The following is a 17,340-nucleotide window of genomic DNA, read 5'->3' as shown; positions in this document are numbered from 1 at the left end:
AGCGTGTATTTATCACTTTGTGGGGACCAAATGTCCCCATAAGGATAGTAAAACCCGAAATTTTTGACCTTGTGGGGACATTTTGTCAGTCCCCATGAGGAAAACAGCTTATAAATCACACTAAATTATGTTTTTTGAAAATGTAAAAATGCAGAAAGTTTTCTGTGAGGGTTAGGTTTAGGGGTAGGGTTAGGTTTCGGGGATAGAATATAAAGTTTGCACAGTATAAAAACCATTATGTCTATGGAAAGTCCCCATAAAACATGGAAACACAACGTGTGTGTGTGTGTGTGTGTGTGTGTGTGTGTGTGTGTGTGTGTGTGTGTGTGTGTGTGTGTGTGTGTGTGTGTGTGTGTGTGTGTGTGTGTGTGTGTGTGTGTGTGTGTGTGTGTGTGTGTGTGGCGGTTAGCGCGCTACGCTACGAACCTGGCGACCCGAGTTCGATTCCCTCTCATGGCCAACACCAGTGATGATTATCTGAACCGGTCCCGGGCCTCCCCTAGGTCGACTCAGCCTAAAATGAGTACCTGGTGCAGTGTGTAAACATCGCCACTGGGGAGACAAAGGCGGTCAGGCATGGTGCTGGCCACCCACCCCCTCGTGTACCGTTCTGGCCTTCATAGGTGCTCGCTAACAGCACTTGCCCCTACAGTCTGTTAAGGCTAAATGGGGGATCTTTGTCTTTATCTTTGTGTGTGTGTGTGTGTGTGTGTGTGTGTGTGTGTTTAGGTGGTTTATGAGGAAATTTTTTTAGGTTATAAACTGGTAATTACAATGATAATTATGCTATAAATGTGTATAATGAGGACATTTTTTGAAAATGTAAAAATGCAGAAAGTTTTTTGTGGGGGTCAGGTTTAGGGGTAGGGTTAGGGTTAAGGGATAGAATCTGTAGTTCGTACAGTATAAAAATATATGGAGAGTCCCCATAAGGATAGCCACGCCAACAGTGTGTGTGTGTGTGTGTGTGTGTGTGTGTGTGTGTGTGTGTGGCTCTGTTCAAATACCCTCTAAGGCAGCAACCTAACTGTCATGGAACCTCATGACTGATTTGGAACATTCTACAAAAGCAGAAACTCTGCGCATCACATAAAGCTCACAAGAGGCACAATTGCTGTCAATAAAGTTAGACATTAGCATGATGCTAAGCTAATGCTGCAATACCGGTTGCAGAACTCTAACACTGTGTTCTAATCACATGTGATCAAATTTACAGCAAACTTTTTCAATCTGTCATACTGACATCTTGGCTAAACAGCTCTATGTTGAAAAAAATAGAAGTGTATTAATAGTCACATTTCTGTCGACTTGTCTACCATTTGTGCTGTCCAAAGGGATTCTGGATTTCCGTATCCATAAAAGATACATGCAATGCTGCCATAGAATTTGGTCACAATTAGGTATCTTAAAAGGCAGAATAATATTTCTTACCTTCAAATGCTCACTAGGTTTTGCAACAGCTATTAATTATTTAAATTATTTCAAAGTCACCCAGACACAGGTCCATTCATTGAAAGAGGCAAATTGAGTCTCTCTGTCGCTGTGCGTTTGCATTATTCGTCATGCCAGCTTAACGGCTCCAGTGTGAGCAGTTTCTGGAAAGAAAAGAAAGGGGAAAAAAAGATCGAGAGGGCCCAGGGGGGAGCGATATCAATGTTGTACCACAGCATTTGACTAATGGGTATTCAGGTCCCTCTGGCCACTTCTGTCTGACCTGTGGAGTGGACAAACCCTCCCAGCAGCCCTACGAATGAGCAGCGCACAGATTAACATGTTAATGATGAGCTCTGGTGAAGATGTGGACAATGGTGCCACAGCGCGTCTAGCGGATGATGTGAGGCGAGCTAAAGAAAGTGAGGTTTCTCCGGTTTCCATGTTTGTGTCTGCACTCGTATCAATGACTCAAATGTTTTGAATGTCAATGGAAGGAGAATAAAAACCACAGAGAAGATAAGATCAGGAGAAAAGCCTCAGAACATTAGTTATACGACCAGAGCTAAAGTGCTGCTACAGCCATGTGTGTGTGTGTGTGTGTGTGTGTGTGTTTGTTTTGCTGTAGTAAATGTGTTATTTAAGATGGTGTGTTTGTTAGTGCTGTTTTAGTGAATTTGTGAGTCTGAATACGTGTTCGTGTTTTTTAACGATGTTGTTTTAATGTGTGTTTGCGTGCGTTTGCGTCATTTTAACTGGTGTGTGATTTTAGCTGGATTGTGTTAAAGTGTGTTTCAGTAGCTTATGTGCAGTTTGTTAATGTTGCTTTAAAATCTGAACTAGTAAAATCTGAAATTGTGTGTGTGTGTGTGTGTGTGTGTGTGTGTGTGAGCGTGTATTTATCACTTTGTGGGGACCAAATGTCCCCATAAGGATAGTAAAACCCGAAATTTTTGACCTTGTGGGGACATTTTGTCGGTCCCCATGAGGAAAACAGCTTATAAATCATACTAAATTATGTTTTTTGAAAATGTAAAAATGCAGAAAGTTTTCTTTGAGGGTTAGGTTTAGGGGTAGGGTTAGGTTTAGGGGATAGAATATAAAGTTTGTACAGTATAAAAACCATTATGTCTATGGAAAGTCCCCATAAAACATGGAAACCAAACATGTGTGTGTGTGTGTGTGTGTTGGTGTTTTAAAGTGTTTTGTGTTTGTGTCATTTTAGATTTTTTTTTTACTGTATATTATAATTTTTGTAACTGATGTGTGATTTTAGGATGAGTATTAGTGAGATGGTCTTTTAATTATGTTTTTTGAGTGTGTTAGTGTTGGTGTTTTAATAATGTCCATTTGATGTGTGTTTGAAATTTTGAGTAAGAGTCATTGTGGAGCGGAGGGGGGTGGGGAATATCGGGCACCCAGTCCCCAATCGGCCTGATGAGGCGCGCGAGGGATAAAGGCGGCCGTTGACGATGGTTCGAGAGGGAGAGTTGCGGGCATGTCCGTCGTGTGTGTGTGTGTGTTTGTGCTTTTGGTTTGAGTTTAATTAAATTGTCATTTATATTGATGGGCCGGTTCTCGCCTCCTCCTTGCCCATCCTTAACTGTGTTACAGTCATTTAAACAGATGTGTGTAGTGTAGTTATTCAAAGTGTGTGTGTGTGTGTGTGTGTGTGTGTGTGTGTGTGTGTGTGTGTGTGTGTGTGTATGTATCAGTTTTAGAGGTATTGTTAAACCCATTCTGACATTTCAGCCTCATTTGAAATTAAGAAGAACATTTTCCTGAAAATAACATGAACGACACTGTTGATAAGCGATGAAGAGAAAGGAGAGTATGACATTTCTCTGTCAAATAAGGCTACATTTGAAATTTTTTGTTGCATCTGCAGCAAAAAGAAAAGTGCCTTGAGAAAATCAGGAGTACTGCAGATGTACCGAAACCTGAATATATAACAATTCTAGATCAATCATAGTAATTTCTGCATGAAAGAAAGACTATTTCATAGAATATCTGATAAGAACGAGCCATCAAAACTGAAATTAAATGTAGGAACAGTTGCAGACCTCTAAAGATTATGACAGTCTGCTTTAAAACTTTCATAAGAGAACAGACAGCAAAAAAAAACTCCTGCCTTTCTCCTTCAGATGCTGCAGTGTGATTATGTGTCTTGACTAATCATTTGAAATAGGAAATAAATGTTCGCTCCGCAAATGTAGCGTGAAAAAGAAACAGGTTTTTTCCCCCTCAGTAAGGACCTTGTGGGATGTTAATTGATGGGAGTTTGTGGCGGGCTGCTAGTAGCACTGAGGGATCATTAGCACTGAGGCTGAACGACTGCGTCTACTGCCACAGTTTGTGTTCTCCTCCCAAACCTGCAGGGATGCACACAAAGATGGGGAAATGCCAGAGAACGTCCATCATTTAATATCAGACATTCCTAAAACCCTGCGACAAGCTTCCAATGACTCAGCTTTAAACAATAAACAAATAAAAGCTATGAATTGTGGCATAGTGGTTAGCATATGTTCTCCAGACAAGTTGAGCTTTGGTGTTCATGGGAGAGAGGCAGGTTTGAATCTGGCCAGCGACGTGACCCTTTTTTCCCAGTAATTTCAAATCATAATAATTATTGAAAAACAATATAAAAAAAAATACAAATTAATTGTCAAGTTTCTACCAAAAAAATGGAGGGGAGAAAATTAGGGCTGTCAATCAGTTAAATTGTTTTATTGAATTAATTACATGATAATCAATTAATTAATTTATCAATTTATCAATTTAATTTATTAATCACAATTAATAATTTTAATATAATCATGATTAATATATCAATATTAGCTGTAAAATGCCCCAAAATAAAGATAATTCAACATGTAATATTCAAAATAATTTTAATAATAATATATAATAAATACTTTAGAAGTCAATATATTGTTTGTTTTATTTCCATATAATTGAACGCAAGTTTATTTCTTGCATAAATTCCACAGAAATCCATTTTGAAAATAAGTTAATCGATCTGTCTAAGGTTGACTCAAGGGCTGTTCTCACAGGATGCTTTCATGGTCCTGTCTACTGTTTTATTTTTATTTTTTATTTTTTTTGTCTATGTACACATAAAAATGTGAAAACTACACTGTGGTTGTGTCACGTTTCAGTAGTTTTAGCATCTTTAGCCATGAATGCCGCATTTGTAGCATGCTGTATATAATATAGCTCGAAAATTTGAAAAATGTGCATTATTTTGTGCTTTGTCCACCTGTCTTTGAACAGCTGTCAGTTTGTTGCCTGTGTTGTGCTGACTGCCCCCTGCTTGCAAAAACATTATAAGGTAATACTTCAAGCTATAAGTGCTCTTTTGGTAGGAGAATTCCTTATTATGGAATTTATGGGGCATTGTGTACATTCTTTTTTAACAAATAGTTTTTATATTATTAATCACATTGAATTAACGCATTCAATCGGCAGCTTTATTACAAATAATGTTGAGGATATATCCAAAAGACAAAAAAACAGAGTAGTGCTCACGGGGGGTGCAGATTCTAATCTGGCCTGCTATGCGATCCAGTTCAATTCCCCCAATAATTTCCAAATCAATCTCTCCAGTCTCTATAAAAAGTGGCAAAAAGGCAGAAAAAGAAGATTAAAAAAACAGCACAAATTATTCTGATGCAGGTTTGAATCCCAGCTAGAAATAATTTCCTGTCCTCTCTTTATTGTCCCTCTTTACTTTTTAATAAAGTGCCAAAAATAAAATTTAAAAAAGATATTCAAGTTTCAATTTTCTAAAAAAGCCGCAAATTACTCGGAGGGTTTTTGCATATAGCAAAATAGTGTGATGCTCATGTAAGAAGACATCAATGCAATGTTTTCCCATTACCCCGATAATTTCCTATAACCTTCTCTATATATACAGTTGCAAAAAGCCCAAAAATAACTATTTCTTTAAAAAGCACAAATAATTTTGAGGGTTTAACCAAATGACAAAATAATCCTCCCAGAACATTTACATCCTAGAACTGGCTGGTAAGAGGTAGTCTGCAGCCAGAAGTTTGGGTTAAAAGATTTAGGTCAGGCTTTAACTGCCTCACAGAAGTGCGGGCAATCCCGAAAACCTGACATGGAACTTTCTGAAAGAGCAAACAGCTCTTCTCACGTAAGAATGGCAGCATTCCAGCATCCTAACTATCTTAACTCACAGTCCTGACCTACATTTCTGCAGTGTGTCTGTCAAACGGAGGAAAGAGAGGGGAGAGAGGCAAACTTGGCCCTGTGTATATGCAGAACGTCAGCCCTGAATATGCTGCATTTACTCTTGCTGTTGTACAGGAACATGACTAAAGACTTTGAAATACACAAGGCGGCCACATTCCCTAGCCAAAATAAATCCACAAATTTGACATTCACCTCCATATAGGGCTTACGAATGGTTATTGTCTTTACAATTTACCCAAAATTGTAGTTGCCATAAGAGATGTTTTTAATTAAGTAATAACCATGAAAAACAGATGGTGGAGCGGCACAGTCAGTGCAGTCATTTTATGTTTGTAAAATTAAAGGATGCCCACACTGGGGAATGACTGGAAAATGTTGTTTACATGACTGTCATCCAAAATTGCAAAACACCACAGCTAAAGTGAATTAAAATGAGAAACAGAACCAAAAAATACCAAATCCCTGATTCACAAAAACCGACACACAAACAACTGCCTCTTTAGTAATGAGAATCATTTTTCAGTGAGAGTCACTGAATTAAATGGAAAGTTTTGCCTAAAATGGTAAAAGGTCATCAAAAGGATTCAAAACCCCAGACATTTTTAGCATGACTAAGACTGTGTGAATCAGGGAGAACCATTTTCCCTATGATTATCAATAAATATCTGGATTTTTTCAGATATAAGTACTGCTCGTTGCACAATAACCTTTGTCTTTTCAAACACATTTCTCTTTGAACAAACAACTTTGGTAAAACGTGAGTGGAAGAGTAAATTAAAGGGGGTCGCACACCAGACATGTGTTGTGGACGACATGGCACATTCTAAAATTTGAAACAATTATTTTCTGTGAAGGTACATAAACAGCGCTGGCGCGCTGTCTCTACAGGCTGCTCAAAAATCTGCAGCGCCATGTAGCGTAACTCACATAGTCTTCCATTAAATTCGACCCAAAACATTACAAAAGGACAAAGATTATTATTCTAGCCATCAGTGGATGATATCTTGTTTATATGCATGTTTCATATAGCCTACACAAACCTCTTCATAGATACATACAGAGAAATTTTATAATAATTTCAAATTTTTCAGTTTGCACATTTAAACCAGTTTCATACACTAACCTGCAAACTCATCAACATCACTTAATTCTTGAAGTACAAGAACCTTTGTAACTTGTGTGTTTGCGTCCTGTGCAAGGAGTTCTAAACAAATGTGTCCTGTGTCGTGATACTGTGCCTTGCAACCTGCTTTAGTAAATGTTATATCACCCACTAGTGGTCTCCCAATGCTATTATGCCTGACATTTAACAGATGCCCAACTGAGTGAATTGGAAAGCACGCAAATTAGGCTTCTAACTGAAAAGTCGACTAATGTTAATATATCAATGCCTCAAAAATATATCAATAAAATAAAGTGCCGATCAATAATAGATATATCGATATTTTATGACATGCCTAATTATTCTACATTTAGTATTAAACCTTGTTTTGTGAGTGTGTTTCATTAAATCAGTTATGAGATTCAGTGTTGACTAGGCTTCAGAATTATGTAGGCAGAATACAGCAAGGCAGCTCAGCTTTTGGTACTGTCCAGAATCAGGCAGCAAGACATTTTCCCTCTGTTTAGCATAAACTTTCACACATTATAAATACACTTTATAGGCCACTTTATAAACCTACCTAATATTTTGGTATAGCTTTACCTCTAAAATAAGCATTTATTTTTAACATGTTGTATAAACAACTGGTCCTTCTGGCTTACTTGATACAGTATGTCCCCATTTAAGAGCTACTGATTATTGATAAATAGTGCAATTTAAGTGTAAGTCTAGGGCCTGGACATTTGGATGGACCCTGTTTTCGTTGTTAAGCTTGAGAAACAAAATGGAATGGGGCTTTTGAAAGATTAATTGAGAGGAAAAATGTGTTATGTAAAAACAGACCTCCAGCAGCCAGGGTTTGAGTTTGCGATCCAGGATGATGTCAAAGCCAAGCACCTCAAAGCAGACGCTGGCGCTCCCTGGTGGCTGTCCCGGACGGCACATTCGATAAGCGTGGAGAACATGTGGCTCAGCCACTATCAGGGTCTTCACCACCAGCTCCTGCAAAAACATGCATAAGATACTCTGGTTATACACTGGCCCTAAAGAGCATTTGAACACTTTTGGACACTTAAGTCACACTTAAAAAAGTATGCATTTTATTGCAGAAGATCAAATATAAAACCAAATGTATTATCTACAAATGGTGCTAGACCATTTCTCAAACCTAAATTAACTTTTCTGAACCACTGAATAGCTCTTATAGCAAAATCTGCATTGCATTGTTTTACATTACAAGAAATTGCTTGTGAAATCTCACTGCATGTGCAAATAGCCCATATGAGGGACTCATTAAAATCCCAGCTCCCAGAAGACACATGATCAGTCAAAGACTGACAGCACGCTACAGGAAAAACAGCAACAGAGCGCAGGAAGACAATAGCAGACAGCCTGTATCAGCCCTTATCGGAGCTTTGGCAGGCCGGCGGTCTAGCTGCATGATTAAACAGAGGCTGTGTTGAAGTATGAGAGAAAGATAACCAGTGGGCGAATGCACAGTGTCCTACGGACCCCAAACATATACTTACGGAGAAACAGGTTAGAATCCAGCATGGATGCTCCTCCAGAGAGAGTGTGTGTGTGTGTGTGTGTGTGTGTGTGTGTGTGTGTGTGTGTGTGTGTGTGTGTGTGTGCGTGCGCGTGCGTGCGTCTTGGTGTGTGTCCTTCGCTAGATTGAATGTGTTCATGCATGTCTGTTTTGACACATGAATGAGAATTTAACATTAGTTACCAGGACTATCCTCTGACCTGCTTCAACATCTAAGGATGGCTTTAATATTGAGGCCTGTGAGCCATGCACTTGATTGCAAGCAGTGTTAATCTTGTCAACAAAATTACTGGCAAAATGACAGTTGACAAAGCGTGTTTTGCATTTCACCAACGACATCGATCACAAGGTGAAAAATAGGTATCACAACAAATCATAATTAAACGATTTTAATTAAAACATAATCTTGATGAAAATATGATGAGAACAAAATCACTAACATACATTAACAATGCACTTCCAATATTTTTAGAAGAAAAGTAATGTTCTTGTTTTTTTACGTTTCAAACTACACTTAACCTAACACAGCATCCTACAAAACGTTACGTTTATGACGCAACGCAACCAAAATAAGACCCTTCAAATGCCTGATGCATGTGTACATCCTTAGAAAAGCCCTTATAATAAGTCTACCTCGAAATAGTCTATTTTCAATACCTAACTCATCTGTCCCAAAAATTTAATGTGTTTTAATTATCTGATTTATATACACTCACCAGCCACTTTATTAGGTACACCTTTAGACCTACTTATTTATGCGATTATCTAATCAGCCAATTGTGTGGCAGAAGTGCAATACATTAAATCATACAGATGGATCACCAGACAGGCTGGTTTGAGTATTTATGAAACTGCTGATATCCTGGGATTTTCACATGGAACAGTCTCTCGAGTTTACAGTGAATGGTGCCAAAACAAAAAACATCCAGTAAGCGGCAGTTCTGTGGACAGAAACACCTTGTTAATGACATAGGTCAGAGGAGAATGGCCAGACTGGTCCAAGCTGACAAGATGTTGACAGTAACGCAAATAACCAGACGTTACAATAATGCTATGCAGAAAAGCATTTCTGAACACACAACAAGTCTGACCTCCGGGTACCCCTACTGTCAGCAAAGAACAGGAATTCAGTAAATTCAATGACATTCATCTTGTGTTTGGTGCCTCATAAGCGCTAAATATGCTTCTTTCTGACCAGTGCATCTGTGTTTCATGTGAGTGTCTTCTGTGCTATCTCTGGAGAACGCAAGTGCCGGTGGTCCAGCAGGCTTCACGATATTTGTGCTCCAGAGACAGGAGAGTACAGATTATTTGCGCTACTCAATCTGACTTCTCTCGTTATCTCGCAGCAAACCACAAACGTTACATTACCCATCAAATGTTTAACTTTAGCAATGGAGGAACACAAACATCTCAAAAAGCTTAACATCCAGACATCTTAACCTACCCTGATGAGGAAAACAGCTACAATAGAAAACAGCTACAACACTGTGTCATGTACCAAAATAAATAAACATCACCCTTACAAAAAGTCTGTTCAAATGATGTTTGACATTAGGAAACAAACTGGCCATGTTTGCCTTCAGATACTAATATATTCTCTATAGAGATGGGTTAAATAGTGTTTATTTTTGTTGGATATTTATTTACTTTGGTTTGATGTTGGTAAGATGTTGAGTTGCTTGAGGAAAGGTTATAATAATAATAATAATACTATTGTTCAACAACATATCAGATTGAAATGTGGCATATTGTGAAATTTAGCATTTTGGTAATATACTGTATATAATATTTAAAACCAAGTTGAGTGTTTGATTTGTTTGTTTGTTTGTATTTTTATATTGACTAAGTTTGTCAAGTTCCAAATAAAGAGAAAATGATATAAGAGGAAGTCATTTTCTTTTAAAAAGTATTTAATTAACTAACTAGGTTATCAAAAAGACATTACACTTTGGTTATATCATACATAAACAAATTGTTATGGATTTTCCAGAAAAAAAAATTACGGTACTGTATCGTGATTTATATTGTAGTTGTGATATAAAATGACTCATATCATAATATATTATTTTGGTAATATCGCCAACCCCTAATGCAAAACTCTAATTTATACTTAAAAGCATACACGTAACAAAATATCAAGAACTGTGAGCCATTGAATAGGCACTAGATTACAAGCAATGTGCACACTCAGTAAATTATGACACTTCTGCATGCACTTGGCAAAGAACTCAACAAACAGAAAGTATGGATGAACTCTCAATTCAAAAAGATGGAGGAATGAGATGGAGTCAGAAGAGAGAAGTGGACAGCGAATATAAAGAGGCATTGCAAACAGAGAGGGGGGGAAGATAAGGGTAGAGCTGTCACACTGCTTACACACTGACAGGAAATAGATTCATTTTTCAAAGGGAAAATATGAGAAAATTAAGAAACTAGAACCAGTGAGGCTGATAAAAGGATAAAAAGGTGAAGAGGCAACAGAAAAATGGCATCAAGAAATGGTGAAGGATTAGCATAGAATAAACAGCCAACTCACTGATACGTCACGCCAGAATTTGCCCACATCATAATCGTTGGTTCGAAGGAACTCGGTGAACCAACCGATGGATCGTTTGCTGCCTTTATCTACTGTTTCATCACGCTCAAAGTTCTCATTGTGTTTGTTGACAGAGTAGTTGGTCAAGTGCATGTACAGCTGGTTCTAAGAGAAAAACAAACATAAATCGCATCCACAAGTGGTTGAAAGCAAAGGTTGTAGACGGCATGTTTATATTGACTCATACAAAAGCAAATCTGTGCAAGAAAGAAATACAATCCATTAAATATACTGGATGTCAATGCACCAGCCCAGGGGTTTCCAGACATTTTTTTCAGCTGAACCCACTTTTTGTATTGTTAACCTTTCAATAAATGAATTTCACAACATCTTCACATGTAATTTGCAAATTACATGTGTTTGGGAGTATCCAGGCTCTTCCAAGCGTTATAATCGGAATGAATGGTACCTTAGATTTTGAAGCCCCAAAAAGCATATCCATCAAAAAAGTAATCCATACGGAGCAGTGTGGATTACTTTTTTGATGGATGGATGCACTTTTTTGGGCTTCAAAATCTAAGGTACCATACACTCCCATTATAAAGCTTGAAAGAGCCAGGATATTTTTTTAACATAACTCAGATTGTGTTTGGCTGAAAGAAGAAAGTCTTATACACCAAGGATGGCTTGAAGGTGAGTAAATTATGGGATCATTTTCATTTTTGGGTGAACTAACCCTTTAACTTGCTTTTAGCACCTCTCTGTGGACACTTCACCTAAAAATTGCAGTGATACGTGTAATGAACCACGTAATTCCATTTAAAAAAAATGTTGCCACAGTAACATAATTCTCAAGAGATCAAGCTGGAAATACGAGAATTAATTTCTACGTAAATCATACGTAAAACCACTCATATGTAAATTGTCACATTCTATTCTCAGCAGTGCAATGATTTACATAAGAACATCCATTTGACCATTCAATTCATGAAACAAACATAGAACACATTTCTGCATAAATTAAAATTGTCACATTGATGTCCAGCTAAAGTAATTAGTTCATTAAATATGGAAACCCTGAAGCACATGTGAATTTGTATTTATTTTTTAGGTGTCTTAGTGCCTTCCTGAGTCGATGTCCTCCAAATAAATATTTCTTAAGTTTTCTCCTAAAAAAAATTAATTTCTTTTTCTTTTTTTTTTTTCTCTCAAAAAATTAAGCATGAAATCTTATGCTTACAGAGTGACAGATGACAGCTGTGGTTATCTTGTAAGCATAAGAGTTCTTGCTGAGAGTGGCACCTGGTGGACGACGTTGGTACCGCTTGCTAATTGTTAGCTAGCAAGCAAAAAAAATATGATGTGTTGCCTCTTGATAAAAAAAAATATTAAAATACAAATGTAGAAAATTTAGAACAAATATTTTTTTAGAAAAAAAAATAAATACAGAAACAATATTTTGAGAGAGAGAAAACTTAGACAGAAAAACAATTCTTTATAGAGAGAAAAAATGTTTTTGACAGAATTATTATTGTTGAGGTCCAGCTGAATTTATGAGTACATTTTTTTTTCATATGCAATGTTTTAATGTAGTATATGTACTCAACACTCTTGTAAATAATTGATTTAATAGACATTTGTGTCAAGACAAGAGACAGAAGAGACAAGAGACAGAAGTACAGTCCATTCTGTGGCCCAGATTCTTTAAACTTTCTTGATTTTTTTGTGTAAATCATTGTATAAAATCTTCACATCGTCACTTTTTTGGGGGGGATTTTCATGCCCACTTCCCAATGTGCACCTTGTGGTGGCGTTGTCACTCGCCTCAATCTGCGTGGAGAAGGATGAATCTCAGTTGCCTCTGCGTTTGAGTCTGTCAATCTGCACATCTTATCACGTGGCTTGTTGAGCGCGTTACCACGGAGACCTAGCACGTGTGGAGGCTCACGTTATTATCCGGGGCATCCGCGCACAACTCACCACATTACAGCGACCCCGAGGAGGTTAACCCAACGTGACCCTACCCACACTAGCAATTGGATCAAGCCTGACTGGAGTCACTCAGCACGCCCTGGATTCGAACTTGCGACTCCAGGTGTGGTAGTCAGTGTCTTTATTTGCTGAGCTACCCCCCTCCCCCATCCCCCTTAACAGGCTTACCAGGTTTGACTCGTTGGGTACATGGTACTTCTCTGTGCCCATTCGCACCAGGCCATCGTTGTAGAGGAAGACACGCAGTGGATCACAGGAAGTGACAAGGATGTAGAATCTCAGGTCAAACTTGTATCCCTCCATGAGGAAGGGCTTGTCTAAATATTCCTGCACAATGAAGTGATCCTGGACCGGGAGCTTTTCGCAATTCCGAATCAGAGATATCCTAGAAACGGAAATTCAAAAGATTTAATCAACAAGCATCCCAAAAAAATGCTGCATACATATTTAAGAATCTGTTATAATGCTGGTTATGAATTCAAACCTCTGAAGCGTAAAAGAGGGAGTGGGTTTATTAAGGTGCTGTCTGTATTGCTAGTCTCTGGACCCTGACTAGGGCCAGGTTAATAAGACCAGACGTTGTGGTCTGTTTCAAGCCCTGCCATCATTTATTTCCTTTGGTTTTGAGCCTGAGCAGGTCTCCATCGCTTAGCTGTTATATTATTCAGATGACGATACGTTCTCAAATGTGCTTTAACAAAAAAGCTTTAATGTTTCACAAACAAAGGAGCCTTAGAAAAACCAGTTTGGATGGCAAAATATATGGCCTTTGGTCTGTGTTGGCTTAATTGGTTACATGTTTCTCTTCCTTTGGTTTGCATGTGGCCACAAAGTTTACCTGAGATGCCAACTTTCCAAAGTCACTGAAGGAGGGCTCAGTCATCACAGCTCATTTGCTAGATGTGTCAGCTGATAAATATGGCAACCAAATTTGTCAGTTTATTCTTGGTGTAATTAGACATAGAAGTTTGGCACTAGCAGAAGCACAGCTGAACGCTCTCACAAAGTTTTGGGTGGATGTTTCTTCAGCTAGGCAATTCTGGACATGTGGGCTTTTAGAAAAAAACTCTATTAAAATACACTTTTACCCTCTGACTTATTTTTTTCTACTAACAATGACCAACAGTGCATCACAGGAGAATGCATCACATACATGCACCACAGGAGAATTCTTTCATATGTAATTTTTCAGAAATATCAAAATTTACACCACAATTACATATTGTGTTTGATAACATTCCGAGTTTAATAGACTCCTTAGTTTTTCTAAGGATATTTTCATGGCCTGAATTAAATAATACTTTCACACTTTTCCATAATTTGACAAAATTACAGATTGACTAGAAAATGTGCACAAAAACATTTGTATTTTTCTTTGTTGTCACTCAGACATCATATTTAAATTTTTTCATCTTAAAGGTGCTGTAAGCGATTTTAGCCGTTCTGGAATTTCCAGTGGCTTAGCCGTTGGATTAGCCAGGCCCCCTCTTTCCAAACCCTGCACTCCAAAGATACCAAATGAGAAACACATCAAGCAGAAATGGTTGTCAAATATAACAGCAGTAAAATAGCGCCCTCAACTGACTACTATGAGCAACATGGCATAAAAAATGGCATTCAAAGAGTAGTTCACCCAAAAATGAAAATTATCTCAGAATTTCCTCACCTTTAAGCCATAACAGATGTGTGTATCTTTCCTTCTTCAGCAGAACCAAATGAAGATTTTTATAGCTCTGTATGTTTATACCATGCAAGTGAATTTGTGCCAGCTGTTTGATGGTCATAAAGTCATATTTATGAGGCAGAGTAAAAGTAATCCTCATGACTCCAGTCGATCAGTTAATGTCTTCTGAAGCAAATCGATAGGTTTGTGTAAGAAACAAATCGATAATTAAAACGTTTTTAACTTTAAAAGTTTACTTCCGGCCAGCGCTGTTTGAAATGACCCAATTCTTTCCTCTGTTGTAAACAAAGCGCACGCTTCTGGCTTCTCGAAAGAATGTGCCATCGCGCTTACGTCACGCGACAGCTATGTGATTTCAACTGATCGCAGGAAGCATTTTTTAAGTTAATAACGTTTTAATTATCAATTAATTTTTCACACAAACCTATCGATTTGCTTCAGAAGACATTAATTGAATGACTGAATTTGTGTGGATTACTTTTATGCTGCCTAAATATGCCTTTTGGACCGTCAAACAGCTGGCAACCATTTACTTGCATTGTATAGACATACAGAGCTGAAATATACTTATATAAATCTTCATTTCGGTTCTGCTGAAGAAGAAAAGGCATATATCTGGGATGGCTTAAACGTAAGTAAATCATGAGAGGATTTTAATTTTGAGGTGAACTATTCCTTTAAGCCTCAATATTTCACTACAACTACAATACTATCAGAATGAGCAAAATGACTGACAGGCAGAAAGCATCAGATACCGTGGCCAACAGATACATTTTACATTTTATTTTATTTCATTTTTTTTTTTTTGCTGTTATTAGAGTCTAGTGCTTCCTCAGAGACTTATTTCATTCATATCTTTCAGGGAGTAGGACTACTTTTTGCATACCTTTCCATATAAAAATTGATACAGCAAAAGTAATAAAAAAAAAAAAATAAAGGATGAAGGCATGGTAAACATTTTTCCAAAACTGTTTTAAAGTTACCTTCAAATTTTTTTTTTAGTTTAATGAAGTCAAATCATGGGACATAAAAGTGCCTGTAATTGAAGCAACACCCTGGTACAAAAAATTATGTTGTGACTTTTATTCACAACATTTACAGTTGTTTGTTTTGAACAAGAGCAAAATTGCAGAAAATGAACAAAAACAAGAACGAAGGACCTAAAAAGACCTGGGTGACAATAAGTCACACAATTTTCTCAATTAAAACAATTACAATTATTTATTGTGATTGAGTCACATTTCTTCCAGGGTAATAAGTGGCTCATGAGGGGTTTCCAGTATTTATTACACGTCAAATACGTTTTTTCATTAAAAAAAAAGAAGAAAAAAATAAAGTAGCATCTAACACTACTGATTGTTAAAACTTGTTTTGTTTTATGAATAAAAAGTATTAAAAAGTAAACATTCTATTTGCTTCCGCAGTAATAAATACTTTATTTGGTTATACAAATACAATATTTGGTTGAGAGTCAAAAGAAGCACTCTATGACACTCTAGTCCTGCACTTGGCATCCGCTGACTCAGGTGTGTTTAGCGTCCAGTAGCTTGTGTTATGCTGGGATAATGTGGTTGTTTGAATTGCATGACATGATTGATGAGGGCTGATGGCAGGTAATCAAAACCCACTTTGGCTGGCTGTTTAATTTGGCACCGGTGGGGATCTCGGCTTTAAGCCCTCCTCACTTTTTAACAAGCCTCTGCTTAGACACAAACAATATTCATTTAGTTTTGAGACTGAAAAATAAATTACAGAGGAGGATATAACTTAATTTCCTCCGTCACGCTAAGCTTTTTCAAATTTAATCTGCAGCCGTTGCTCCACGAGCAGACAATCTTCTTTCACTTCTTAAATGTGTCACAATAACTCACAACAACCTTTGACGACTTCCCATTTTTATAAGTACTGGCTTGCTGTACCATATGACCATAGACACATTAATTTACAATGTGACAATTTCTCTTCAAGAGTTTAGACCCACAAACATGTCTTTATATTCCTTCAGACTTGAGTTTTACAAATGTAGGAGGTATCTCCTGACCTCCTCTTGACATGCTCTGCGTCCACATCTGATCGAAGTACTTTGGGCTTTAAAGTAAGATTCAGAATTGCAGAAAGGCTTAGGACAGGCTTACGTTCACACAGCAGCAGGATATGGTTGTCAGTCCTGTTTTAGAGTCCTCAATATGTTTACACACAGTTTGTTTATAAACAAGAGTGACAACCGCATTCTATAACCAAACTGACTCCCTTAAATTTAAAGGACTAACAAGCTAAAAGTTAGCCTTTGCTGTGTGATAGTTCACCCAAAAATATTTACTCTCTTTCATGCCAGATGTGTATGTCTTTCTTTCTTCTGCTTAACACTAATGAAGATTTTTAGAAGAATACCTCAGCTCTTTAGGTGAATGGTGACCAGCCTTTTGAAGCTCAAAAATCCCATTAAGGCAGGATAAAAATACTCCATACGAATCCAGTGGTTTAATAAGTCTTCTGAAGTGAGGAAATCACTTTGGGTGAGAAACAGATCAATATTTCTATCCTTTTTTAACTTCAAATTTCCACTTTCACCTTCAGAATTCCCTTTGATGTTTAGGGTCATTGTCCAGCTGCATCACCCAACATCTACTGAGCTTCAGCTGGCACACAGCCACCCTGACACTATCCTGTAAGATATCTTGATAAACTTTAAATTGATTTTTCCCTTGATGATAGCAAGAGGTCCAGGCCCGAAGCAGCAAATCAGACCCAAATCACAATGCTCTCTCCACAGTACTTCAACGTTGGGATGATGTTTTCATGTTCGTAGTGCTGTGTGTTCTTCACAA

At 37.6% G+C, this 17,340-nt stretch overlaps 1 protein-coding gene across 2 annotated transcripts in view; it reads right to left on the bottom strand.

Moving 5' to 3' along the window:
* Window positions 1-17,340, bottom strand: part of LOC127625604 (tubulin polyglutamylase TTLL7-like) — a 144,473-nt gene that overhangs the window by 85,419 nt on the left and 41,714 nt on the right. For both annotated transcript variants that reach the window (XM_052100887.1, XM_052100888.1), the window contains exons 7-9: window positions 12,997-13,213; window positions 10,837-11,001; window positions 7,592-7,750 (exon numbers count right to left, since the gene is read on the bottom strand). In XM_052100887.1, the coding sequence (XP_051956847.1) occupies window positions 7,592-7,750; window positions 10,837-11,001; window positions 12,997-13,213 (541 nt within the window). The remainder of the gene's footprint in view (window positions 1-7,591; window positions 7,751-10,836; window positions 11,002-12,996; window positions 13,214-17,340) is intronic.

Source organism: Xyrauchen texanus, chromosome 32, assembly GCF_025860055.1.
Source record: "Xyrauchen texanus isolate HMW12.3.18 chromosome 32, RBS_HiC_50CHRs, whole genome shotgun sequence".
NCBI classification, from domain to species: Eukaryota; Metazoa; Chordata; class Actinopteri; order Cypriniformes; family Catostomidae; genus Xyrauchen; species Xyrauchen texanus.
The sequence above is the reverse complement of the archived record's forward strand: the minus strand, read 5'-3'. Positions and strand labels throughout refer to the sequence as shown.